The following is a 13473-nucleotide window of genomic DNA, read 5'->3' as shown; positions in this document are numbered from 1 at the left end:
AGGGCATCCAGAACCTGGAGGCTTCAAATTGCTCCTTCCTGTCACCTCATGCGGCGGGGCATGTCATGTGGCCTCGCTGTTGCTCCTGGAGGAAGGATGCAATCATACTCTCCTGGTGTCTTCTTGTAAGAGCATAGCCAGCGGAACACTCCACCATCGTTTGTAAGCTGCCCGCAGCCCTGTACTGAGAAATAACCATCCCATGGACCTGAGCTGTTCTCTCACAAAGGGAAGACACATAAGAGATCCCTCTTTGGAGGAGCAGGACCACTAAAGCACTCACTCAGGGGACTCACGGCCATATCCAACCGCAGTGGCTCCACTCCTCTTATGCATCACAGATGGAGTCAGGCGTGTCTCCTGACCTTCCACTGTGGTGGTTGTTGCTGGACTCCTAGCCTATCCTGCCTCCTCCTCCTCCCTACAGCATCATTACCCATGACCACATCTGCCAGCAGGAGGACGAGGATGAACCTGATGTGCACTGTCTCCCCAGAGGCGAGACGACCCTCCTTGTAGAGACATCCTCTACTGCAGCACTCGGTACACACAAAACTTACTGAGGCAGACTTGAGGCACGCCCATCTGATGGTCTATCCAATCACCCTCTTACCCCAGGCAGACTGACATTCAAAGTGGCCACACAGCATCTGGGGCCAAGCTTCTGTTCAGCCATTCCTATCAGTGGTGGTACCTCCGGTAGGTCGTAAACGGCACTGCCACCTAAAGGTCATATGTCCCTTCCAATGACAGCAGCAATTACAGTGACTTAGCCAGAGCAATCACCAACATTTGGACATTTTTAAGTCTGGCACCAGCTAAGACTTTTTTATTTTACTAAAATTATATGTATAATATACTTACTTAAAGGGACCCTCAGCCACCTCTCTTCATCCATTGGTCTGTGGTTGTGTCCTTCACATTTTGCTTCTACCCACTACAGCATGCAGCATGAGGCAATGGTTTGGCCACTTAAGCCACTGGTTAACTTCTTTTGACTGCATTTTGCTGCCTCACAATGAGCATATCCACATGAAAGATAGTTCCCTTCAGTGCCAGTGTTGTTGTTTCTATTAGTATTGCGTTTTTGGTTAGAGCCTGATATGATAGGAGGATGGTTTTGATGTACAGGGCACATGCCAGCTTTATCAGTTCCTGTCTCCTGAAAATGCTGTTGTAACTTCCTTTTGGAGTGGGCTTTGTTTATCTGACTGCTGCTATCACACTACTCTGAAACCGTTGTGGAGAGCTGAGCCTTTGAACTCTGAACATAAGCTCATGAGAGTACTCTATCTTTGCATCCCGTCTGTCTTTCCTTATAGCTTTCTTTCTTTTATTGCTTTTTCTGTTTCTTTCTTTCTTCCTCTTTCCTTCTTTCTTTCCCTTTTCTCTCTTGCCTTCATTTTTTCTCTCTTTCAGTTTTTCTTTCTTCTTTTCTTCTGTTTTATATTATTTTTTCCTTCTTCCCTTCTTCCTTTTTCCTTCCTAATTTCCTTCTTGCTCTCCCTCTTCGCTTCTCGTGTCCTTCTTTTCTTCTCCCATGCCTCCTTGCCTTGTTCTATCTCTCCTTCCTTCTTTAATGCATTCTTTGTTTCATTTATCTCTTTCTTTCATTTGTGCCGTCTTTCTTTTTTGCCTGCTTTTCTTACAGGCGAGAGGCTGGCAGCCAATGCCAGACTAGTTTACTTTTTAGATATGTGCCAGCCAAGGCCTTTTGATTTTATTAAAACTATTTGTATCCTGAAGTTACTTGAGGGGTCTTCAGCCAGATTTCATCTATTAGTCTGTGGTTGTCAGACATCTTTCTTACACCCACTCCAGCATGCATCAAGGGGCGATGTGTCAGCCCACGCCGTTGGCAGACTTCACTTTGAGTTACGGCTTGCTGCCCCTTTTACATGCAGCACCTTAGCATGCAATGTAGTTACCTTAGTGCAGGGAGTACTGTGGTAATGTCTGCTTTTTTGGGACCAGAAACCATTTTTGTCCTCAGCCTTTGTTGTTTTTTTTAGGGGCGTCCCTCTTCTAATCTCTCTTTAGGGGGATTTTAACCACACCCCCAGGTTACATCAGTCACTTTCATTGGTTCGTGGGCTTGCCTTTTAAAATCCGCTTGTTTTCATTTGTGAAAGGCATGCACACGTCATGCCTTTTCTGGTGTTTAGCCCTCCTCAAGAGCACAGGTACACTACTGAAAACATACAAGCCTCCATGTTTTCCGTATGGTTTCTGGACTACTTTTTCTCTTTATTTCACAGCGAGATTACGCTGGGTTTTACACAGCACAATCGTGTTTTTTTTTTCATTTAATGTGGCAAGAAAAGTCTGGTTAGGAGTTTACAACGCTTATAGCTCTAACTTGACATCATGCGAGACCCGTTGCATTGCAAATGCTTGTTTAGGATGATGAAGGCCCACCAGCTTCCCAAACAATAACATTTTGTAAAAACCATGACAAAACAAAACTAGAATTAACAAAATTCTGCCAGCCACACCAGGCGCATTGGCTTTGCCAATGCTTGCTAAGTGGCTGTTGTTTAACTATTTTTAATAAATATACTTTGTACACTTTACATTCCCTCAAAAACTAGGAATTAGTGGTACAAAGTAATGTGCATCCTCAATGCTCACTGAATGCAGTTTGCAAGAATCGAAGACTGCAGCGGGTCAGGGGACACTAAATTGTACATTTCTCCCCCAAGACTCTGGAATTCACAGCTTGTCAAGTACTTCCAGCAAGGTGATGTGTTCCATCATTTGAAGTATCCCCTCACCCAGCAGTATCACTCCTGAATTTCTAAACAAAATATGAATATTTATTAACCACAACTCAGATAATCAGTGATTCCTAACAGTTCTGCTGAGCATTGTAAATTAGGGTGGACACCCCTAACTTTTTGCCTGCCTCCCTCAACTTTTTAGACACTGTTTTTGCTGCTTTTAGGACTCTGCACACTTTACCACTGCTAACCAGTGCTAAAGTGCCTATGTTTTCTCCCTTAAAACATGGTGACATTGATTTAACCCAATTGGCTTATTTAATCTACTTGTAAGTCCCCAGTAAAGTGCACTACATGTGCCCAGGGCCTATCGATTAAATGCTACTTGTGGGCCTGCAGCACTGATTGTGACACCCACCTAAGTAGCCCTCCAACCATGCCTTACGCCTGCCATTGCAAGGCCTGTGTGTGCAGATTCACCACCACTTCGACTTGGCATTTAAAGGTACTTGACAAGCCTTAAACTCCCATTTTTCTCGATATAAGTCACCCCTAAGGTAGGCCCTAGGTAACACATAGGGCAGGGTGCTATGTAGATAAAAGGCAGGACATATACCTGTGTTTATATGTCCTGGTAGTGTAAAACTCCTAAATTGGTTTTACACTGCTGTGAGGTCTGCTCCTTTCATAGGTTAACATTAGGGCTACCCTCATATACTGTTTGAGTGGTAGCTTCTGATCTGAATGGTGTAACTGTGTCATATTTAGTATGTCCAGAATGGTAATACAAAATCCTGCTGACTGGTGGAGTTGGATTTAATATTACTGTTTAAGAAATGCCACTTTTAGAAAGTGAGCATTTCTCTACACTTAAATCCTTCTGTGCCTTACAATCTACGTCTGGCTAGGTTTAGTTGAAAGCTTGTGCATCCACTCAGACAAACCCCAAACACAGGAGGCTCAGTCACACTTGCACACATCTGCATATTGAATGGGTCTTCCTGGGCTGGGAGGGTGGAGGGCCTGACACTTACATGTCAAAGGACAGTAGCCTGCCCTCACACAAAGGACTGCCACACACCCTACTTGGACCCTGGCAGAAAGGATGGAACTGAAAGGGGACCTTGTGCACTTCTAAGCCACTCTTTGAAGTCTCCTCCACTTCAAAGGCACATTTGGGTATTTAAGCAGGGTCTCTGACCCTACTAACTCAGACACTTCTGAACAAGATACCACTGGAGAAGAAACCCTGAACTAGAACCTGCAACCTGCCAAGAGGAACTGCCTGGCTGCCCAAATGACTCACCTGACTGCTCTTCTGCAATGGACTGCTGCCCTGCTGTTGCCCTGGATTGACGCACAGCCGGAACAACGCAGCCCGACTTCCTGAGAGGAATTGACGCAGCACCTGCCATGCGGCAGAAATTTCCACGCAACGCCCATCAGATCGATGCAACCCCTGTGACTTTGACCTGCACACCCAGGATTTCAACGCATTGTCCCCGGGGCGTCCGAAAACCCCGCAACCCGAAGAGGATCCCAATCTATGCACTGGAAATCGACACAAAGCCTGCCTTGCGTGAAAGCTCAATGACGCATCGTCTGTGTGCGCCAGAAAAATCGACGCACACCTCCCCGTTTTCCACGCATCTCCTCCTCTGTGGTCCCTTGTGGAGAATTTGAAAGCAAACAGGTACTTTGTGCTTGCAAGAGACACTTGTTGCTTTTTAAAGACTAAAGACACTTTATATCACTTTTACAGTGATACTTCAATGTATACTTATTGATTCTTGATAGTTTTGACCTGCATTTAACCAGATAAATATTATATATTTATCTAAACACTGTGTGGTATATTTTTGTAGGGTTATACTGTGTATGATTGTTGGAAATGGCCCTTTTCACAGGGTTATCTCCAAACATTTTGCCTTCTTCCTCCTCTTTTTTGAGGTCTGTTTTTGCTGGTTTATTGTCTCTGCGCACTTTACCACTGCTAATCAGTGGTAAAGTGCAAGTGCTCCCTATAGACATTGTACTGTTGATTGGTTTATCCATGATTGGCATATTTGATTTACTAGTAAAGTGCACTAGAGGTGCCCATGGCCTGAAAATCAAATGCTACTAGTGGGACTGCAGCACTGGTTGTGCCACCCACATTAGTAGCCCTGTAAACATGGCTCAGACCTGCCACTACAGTGTCTGTGTGTGAAATTTTAAACTGCCAATTCGACTTGGCAAGTATACCCACTTCCCAGGCCTCAACCTTCCCTTTTACTACATGTAAGGCACCCCTAAGTTAGGCCCTAGGTAGCCCTATGGGCAGGGTGCAGTGCATGTTTAAGGTGGGACATATACTGGTGTGTTTTATATGTCCTAACAGTGAAATACTGCCAAATTCGGTTTTCACTGTGCATGGCCTATCCCTCTCATAGGTTAACATGGGGGCTGCCTTAAATATCCTTAAAGCGCAGATTCCCTTTGAGAGTAGATAAAAATGTGGAGTTTAGGGTCTCTGAACTCACAATTTAAAAATACATCTTTTAGTGAAGTTGGTTTTTAAATTGTCTATTTGAAAATACCACTTTTAGAAAGTAGGCATTTTCTTGCATATACCATTCTGTGACTCTGCCTGTTTGTGGATTGTCTGTCTGGGTCAGTTTGACAGTTGGGCTGTTCACACCTCTCCTCTAGACAGTGACACAAAGGGGGGGCGGGGTGTAGCCTGCATATCCTGATGAGCCATCTGAGCTAGAGAGGAGGGAAGACTGGTCGTTCACACCTGAAAGGACTGTGCCTGCCCTCACACAATGCAGTCACCGACCCCCTGGTGTGCATCCAGGGCCTGGCCTGAACAAGGAAGAATCTTGCAAACACTTGAGACTTTGCTTTGAAGTTTGCCAACTTCAAAGGCAGAACTGGGTATAGGACGAAAATACCCCAAACCCCAGACTTTTAGAATCTTTCTGGAATCAAGAGGACCCTCTGCCCAGGAGAAGAGCTGAAGAGCTGAAGGAGGAGTACTGTCCCTTTGCTGTGTTGCTTTGCTGGACTGGCCTGCAGTTGCTGCTTCTGCCTGAAAAGAGTGCAAAGGGTGAACTTTGCTGTGTGTCCTGCTTGAGAAAATTCTCCAAGGGTTTGGAGTGGAGCTTGCCTCCTGTTGGAAGTCTCAGGGACACCAAAGACTTCAGTTTCCTCGACCTGCAGTACTGGGAACTGTGTGTTTTGTGCTGTTCAAGAGGAGAAACCACTGCGACGCTGCTGGCCTCTACCGTGACCTGCAGACGCCACACGGAGTCGCATTGCCCCGTTTCGCACCGCAACCCTGTTCTCCCCGACTCCGTCATCGGACGACTTCACCGAGCCGCTGCTCGCACGCCACCTGTGGGCACCGCACTCCGGCATCGCCTGCTCACACCGCAGCATGGGCATCCCCGACGCCGCCGCTCCTGCTGACACCGGCGCCGCTGCCTGCGCCGTGGGCTGTGGACACCGCTCGTGAGGTACACGAAGCACCGTCCCGCACCGCAGCCCCGGTCCACCGACACCAGCACCATCGACTCCTGTGTCCTCACCAGGCATCCTGCATGCACTGTGGCCTGTGGAAACCACTCGTGAGGGTCACAAAGCACCGTCCCGTCCTGCACCGCTGGCTTGGGCCTACCAACGACAGCGCTTCAGCAATGACGATGCCGCTGCCTGCACCGTGACCTGTGGACACCGCACATCACACCGCCCAGCTTCACACCGCAGCCCTGGTCTCACGGACGCCGCTGGACACCGTCACCGAGCCGCTGCTGCATCGTGACCTGTGGGCACCACACGTCGCATCGTCCCACTTCGCACCGCAGCCCCGACGCCATCCACGCCGGCGCACCTGACTTAATCAGCCTGGAGTTCGATCTGCAACGCGTGTGACCTCAAGGGCCCAACAACTCCTGCAACGACTCCGGACCCGACACCATGACCTCAGTGATGCTGCCTCCGGAGCTCACCACGAGGATCATGACGTCCTGCCAATCCAAGGTACTGTATGCGGGTCTTCCCGACACCGTAGCTGGCCCGCAACGCCGCAGCCGGCCTGAACTGTTGGTTTTGTTGATCACGACGCTGTGATAGCCCCAGGTGGAGCTATCGACTTCAAGGAACTGTAGTTTTGAGTAAATCTTGCATAATTCATATTTTTCTTACTGTATGTTGGATTCTTATCGTATTTGGTCTTGTTTTATATAGATAAATATTGGCTATTTTTCTAAAACTGGTGTGGTGTCCTTTTGTAGTGTTTTCACTTATTACTGTGTGTTATGTGCAAATGCTTTACACATTGCTTCTGAGATAAGCCTGACTGCTCGTGCCAAGCTACCAAGGGGGTGAGCAGGGGTTACCTGAGCGGGTATCTCCCTTATCCTGACTAGAGTGAGGGTCCCTACTTGGACAGGGTGCAAACTGACTGCCATCTAGAGACCCCATTTCTAACATTGATTTATTGCACAAATACTTTACACATTGCCTTCTAAGTTAAGCCTGACTGCTCAGTGCCAAGCTACCAGAGGGTGGGCACAGGTTCATTTGGACTGTGTGTGACTTACCCTAACTAGAGTGAGGGTCCTTGCTTGGACGGGGGGTAACCTGACTGCCAACCAAAGACCCCATTTCTAACACCTGGCCACAATTCATTTTCCATAAATCCTCGATCACTAATTGTACACATTACTTTCCATAGGTTTCAGACAATTAAACCTATCATTAATTTTACACTTATTCTTAGCATCACTGTGGACCACCAACATGTTCTTTCACTTTCTATCAATTTTCCACAGTTCTCCCCACCTTCACTTTTCCATATTTTTCTAACGTTGAACTTTGGACTATCCCGCAATGAACGCTTCTAGTCATCATAAAACTTCAACAGAACTGTGTTCAATTATTTTTCCGTAATGCTGCCCATCCTGAATTTTCCAGCTTTAGTTTTCCATTGATTTTCCACATTCCACCCAGCAGGATTTTTCCACACTTGGGCACATCAAGAACTCGTACAGTTGTGTCTACCTTAATTCTACAATTTAGCCCATAGTTTTTGCACCTCTGACTGCTATGTATTCCTTGCAAATGATGTATATTCCGGATACTCCCATTCCTGCCCATCAAGGACTGTTCACTGCTTTGGCCGTAATGCATGTGGGTGGAGGAGGGCGGGAGGAGGGTAGGTGGTGGTGGTGGGGTCGGGCAGTGAATCATCCCTGAACCTAACATGCAGGTTGGAGTCATTCATTCAGACACATACCCAATATACAGATCACACAGCACAATATACAGATCACACAGCACAATATACAGATGCGGTTGATAAAGCATGCAGACTCGTGCCCAGAATATAATGTATAGGTATGGAGAGTCTGCATGTAAATTCATACCAACAGCCCAGCATGCACGCGTAAGGGAGTCAGGCATGTAAATTCATACCAACAGTCCAGCATGCACGTGTAGGGGATCATGCATGTAAATTCATACCAACAGACCAGCATGCACGCATAGAGGGTCATGCATGTAAATTCATACCAACAGACCAGCATGCATGCATAGGGGCTCATACATGTAAATTCATACCAGCAGCCCAACATGCATTTGTAGGGGATCATGCATGTAAATTCATGCCAACGGTCCAACATGCATGTGTAGGGGATCATGCATGTAAATTCATGCCAACAACCCAACACTCACGTGTATGGTTTCATGAATGTAAATTCATGCCAACAGCCCAACATTCACATGTAGGAAGTCATGCATGAACATTCATGTCAACTGCCCAAGATGCAGGGGGAGGGTAATGCAAGTGGATTCATACCCATGTCATCCAATGCAAGTGTGGGGGCAAACTTATGCCCATAGCACAACATGCATGTGTTTGCTCGTAGCCTCATACCCATGGCAAAATAGTCAGATGTTGGTGGTCATGCATTAACACATGTACCCTTGGCTGAATATGCAGGTATGGGAACCCAGGCATACAGACTCATGCGCATGGCACAACATGCTGGTGCGTTGGTCATGCATGCAGATTGTAGCTCATGGCACAGTATGCAGGTGAGCCGTAGGCAGGCAGACTCACCGTGCTGGCTGTTATAGACATAGAGCACCTTCGTCATCTCGGTGGGGCTCTTCCCTGTGCAGAAGAAGACTCCCACCAGTTCCATGCGGGTAAGACCCAATGTTCGGACTCCATTCCCTTCCTGAGTGGTGGTGAATCGATGAGGTAGGGATGTCCGGACGATCTGGTTGTCCCGCTCGATGTGTAGGCGCATGTCCTTTCCATCCCGCTCACCCGTCACGCACCTCAGGTAGGTGTCATGTGATGGTGGTGCGGGGGTATGAGAAATGAGCACCACGTCTAACACAGCACCTGGTGAGGAAGGTACAGAGAGACTATGACTGGAAGATAGAGCCATCCACGACAGACTGCATATGGGCCATATGACCAACCACCAGACATTCTATTCATTTCCATATGTACGATACGGCCAAGCATCACAGCACACCGCCACAGACTCCGCTCAACTCCAAAGGGAAGACACAACACAGCCAATAACCAGAAACTCCATTCACTTCCATACTGAAGATACATACATTCACCAGAGACTCCATTCACTTCATATGGAAGACACCACCAACCACCAGAGACTCCATCCTCTTCCATATGGAAGAACAACCACAGCCTCCACTTACTTCCATATTGAAGACACAGCAGACCACCACAAATTTCATTCAACTCCAAATGGAAGACACAACATAGTCAACAACCAGAGACTCCATTTACTTCCATATTGAAGACACAGCTAACCACCACAAACACTACAGACTGAAAACAATGTGAGAAACATTGTGTAGAAAAAACTTCGGCTGACGCCAATAAAACAGTGAGGAAATTAGCACCATATACTCCCTAGTAACTATTGAAAGTATTCAGTCCAAGGGGATAGATGTCTATGTTTCAACCCTTGTGGCAGCCGTTTATGGGCCTCATGAGGCCACGGAGAAGCGCCAGAAACAACACCCTTGAAATCTGTAAGTAATTTGGTTTATTCCATCATCAAAAGAGATTAACAGCTGGAACCAGCGACCTGAGAGGATAAAGAAGTCTCCTGCACTAATGTCTGGTAGTAAAACATTGTCAGAAGTAGTCAACGGTGTGTAGATCACCCAGTAAAAAGTAGTCAGAATCAAACAGTCTATAGTTTTTGCTAAATGGGCTACTCGCTTTGTGTCCTTTAGGGTTTCACATCAAATGAATGAAATTCCTCCATTTTCAATAATTGTTATCCACAAATTACTTTCTTCCCATAGTTCAGGACAGCGTATCCCAATGAGATAATAACAAAACTAGTCGAAAAGTGAATCTTGAGGAACCACTGTTTGGTGTGTATATCTACCTAACTCGGGTTTCCTTTGGGGGACAGGGTAGCCCTCTGATGTGGGATATCATGTGAAAGTGAAACCAGTAAAAAATTCAAAAGCATATTTTCAGCCCTACTACTTATGATGGAAAGTCACAGTCTACTTAAAAATCTTTCCAACTACCAGCTCATATTCAGCACTTACCCACAGTGCTTGCATTCTTCAGCAGTAACACTACCCCAAAAAACACTCATCAGAACCTTCCCCTGCCTCTATCCATCACCCGGTGTCTCTGCTTTCTTTTGTCTATCGGAAACCAGTATTTAACTTCCTGAATCTTCCTCCTCCAGCAACCAGTCTTATCCCCTTCAACCCGACGTCCGTGCACTCCTCTACTGAGACAGCGCTCACACGGCCCCGGTTCCATTGCAGAAGCCCATCTCAAGCATCTTGTTGTCCCTCTTCTCAGTCCTTCATCTTTCTTTAGGTGAGGACACAGTTGATCTCTATATCTTATTGACCTCCCTTAACTCCAAAGACATCACAACTCTGTCATCCACTGCTTTTTCCCTTTGAGCGATCCTTCTGGGTGAGTTACCAATGATCCAAGTCACCCATGTCCACTGCTCTACTGTCCGTCAGGACCCTCAAGACTCAGTGCAGGATTCACTCTTGTTTTTTACTCTTTAGATATTCCCTTTGGTGACATCCTCTTCTACTTTTGCCTCTCACACCTCTTCACCACTGAAATCCACTAGGATCACTCATGCCGAATACTTTGAAGTTGAAGGTCTTAAGCTTTCCTTCCTCTACTTCACCAGTCTCGTCATCACTTCCCATAACCTTTCCTCTGGACATCCTGGCATTGACTTCTCAATGTCAAATCTCAAAGCTTTCTTCAATCCGACCATGGAATCCTTCAACATAATCATGGCTCCTGCAGCTCAGTACAAAGTACTGACCCTATGAAAACTCCAGCCCTTCACCCCACACCACGTGACCAAAGCACTGGTTGCCTAGAGTATTCTAATAGCCTTTGTGGGCCTCCCAACAATTCCTTCTGACCACTGGACAAGGGCTTTAATTTCAACAATGAGAACACTTCACATTCTCCTTAAGTAGGCCCCCCTCCTCCCGTGGCCACCGGGACTTCTGTCTCTCTCACAAGTTACTAATACTGCTCTTTAAAGCACTCATGCTGCAGCACTTGCCTACATTTATTTCATCCTTAATTGCTATAAACTTAACAATAACCTTCTTCTGCCATCCAGAATCTTCTGGTCTCACCCAAACCATCCTGTGCTTCAGCAAAATTTCAGTTCACGGTTTATAACGCATTGTTAATCCTAAATAAACGACAAGATAATTGTCATAGTTGTGAAACACGCGTTGGCTTCACTTTTCCTCCAATTTCTTTACCTGATGGATTGGAAGACTTAAATTTTACCGAATCATGAAATCATTGTTTTTGGTTCAAGGAAATAACTAGAGTTTAAGTTAAAAAAAACTCACTTCTAGAACTTGTTTTTATCTTTAAAACATGTATGTATGTGCAGTACAGGTGTGGGAGTAGGACTCTGAGCTTTGTGTGAGTTTGAATACTTGGGTCAGTGGGATTTATTTTTGATGCAACACAAAAGGATGATGGATGGAGTGCTGACAATGCAAATACTCACCGCTTGTTTCCTGTCCAAGGAAGGCCTGGCAGTTCGGGCTGGACTGTTTCCATGGGGAAAAGGGTCAAGACTGATTTGCATATGGCTGGGTCCAAACTGGAATGGCATGGGCAGCAAAAAAACGATGGATTTAGGCCCAGATCTATGTACTGGGGGTGAATGTTTGACATTGTTCAGCATTCCGTCCATCACTTGTTGTTTTTGCATTTATTTTTGATGCACATGGCTTGGTAGGGTAGAAGTCGGAGGATGAGGATAGCTTCCCCAGGCACTGGAAGTGAGTTGCCTATATTTTTGTAGCTGCAGAGTATAGAACCAGACACTGAAATGAGAAGAATAGAGACAGGGCTACTTTCGGAGATTCCACGAAGGCCTTGGTAGCAAGGGACTGCTGATTAGTTCTTCCTGAGTAATGATGTTTGGTGCACTATAGGGGTGAAGGGTGGGGCTGCAATTTCTAGGCAGTGCCTGCACGTTTGTCTGTCCCTGGTTACTGTACCAGAAAGGCTGGTGACAGCCAGGGACAGAGAACACACACCTCATTTCGCCCATGTTTTGGGAACTCCTGCTTGTAAACAAGCCCCATTGCTAGCCGCTGCGAAACCATCACTTTGCACACAGGCTGTGTCTTGAGAGCAACCTGGAAATGACATTTGAAAGAATACCAACTCAAGCAAGTTGTGACGCCTCAGACAGTGTATTCATACCCCTGTCTGGAAAATCTGTTTAAAAGTTGGATCCAAACCACCACACTTGGCCCCAGTCTCAAGTTCTTCTTGACCAAGGAAGGGTGTGCTCAAGAGAGTACTTGAAGAGCTGCTCTGCAGCTAGGGCTGGTGTCTGCCTGACAGCCACACCCCCCTGAATGAGGCAACATCATCCAAAGGCGACAGTTTTTGCTGTAGAAGCCGAGAGTCTGTCAACACGCTTGGCCGCCTGGCTGCGGGATAACAGGGAAGGAGTATGTCCTACCACTCAGGAGATAAACTTTCTAGGAGGCTTATCCTGTAGCACCCCTGCTTATCCTGTGGCACACCTGCTTATCCTGTGACACCCCGGCTTATCCTGTGGCACCCCTGCTTATCCTGTGGTACCCCTGCTTGTCCTGTGGCACCCCTGCTTATTCTGTGGCACCCCTGCTTATCCTGTGACCCCCGGCTTATCCTGTGGCACCCCTGCTTATCCTGTGGCACCCCTGCTTATCCTGTGGTACCCCTGCTTGTCCTGTGGCACCCCTGCTTGTCCTGTGACACCCAGGCTTATCCTGTGGCACCCTTGCTTATCCTGTGACACCCCTGCTTATCCTGTGGACCCCAAACAGGGCTGACAACTGGCAGCACCTATTATCCCATAGATGGTCACAAAGATCCTGTAGTACACAGTGAGGAGCTATCTCTAGCTACCAGTGGGTTGAGTTCAGATTAATTTTGCGTGGCTTTGAGAGTTCACTCTGACAAGAGTTGTGATTATTCCTTAACGTGGAAACCCAAAATAATAATCCAGTTATTTACACAGAATTACATTAAACTTCTAGAAAATTACACAAAATCACACGTAATTACATGAAATTGAAAACTAGCATCTAGTGTTATGTTTTAGAGCAAAATATGCTGTTTTCCAATCTGGGTGCGAGGATTCATTTGGCATTGCACAAGCACTGCGAAAACGAGCTGCCCGTGTTCTGATTG

The 13473-nt window shown here is 46.5% G+C and overlaps 1 protein-coding gene across 1 annotated transcript in view; it reads right to left on the bottom strand.

Moving 5' to 3' along the window:
• The window catches only part of TIE1 (tyrosine kinase with immunoglobulin like and EGF like domains 1), a 177877-nt gene that overhangs the window by 143937 nt on the left and 20467 nt on the right, over positions 1-13473 (bottom strand). Inside the window, exon 2 of the mRNA XM_069227791.1 lies at positions 8827-9117. Coding sequence (XP_069083892.1) covers positions 8827-9117 — 291 coding nt within the window. The remainder of the gene's footprint in view (positions 1-8826; positions 9118-13473) is intronic.

This window comes from Pleurodeles waltl, chromosome 4_1 (assembly GCF_031143425.1).
Source record: "Pleurodeles waltl isolate 20211129_DDA chromosome 4_1, aPleWal1.hap1.20221129, whole genome shotgun sequence".
Taxonomy (NCBI): Eukaryota; Metazoa; Chordata; class Amphibia; order Caudata; family Salamandridae; genus Pleurodeles; species Pleurodeles waltl.
Note: the sequence above shows the minus strand (reverse complement) of the source record. Positions and strands in the feature narration are given on the sequence as shown.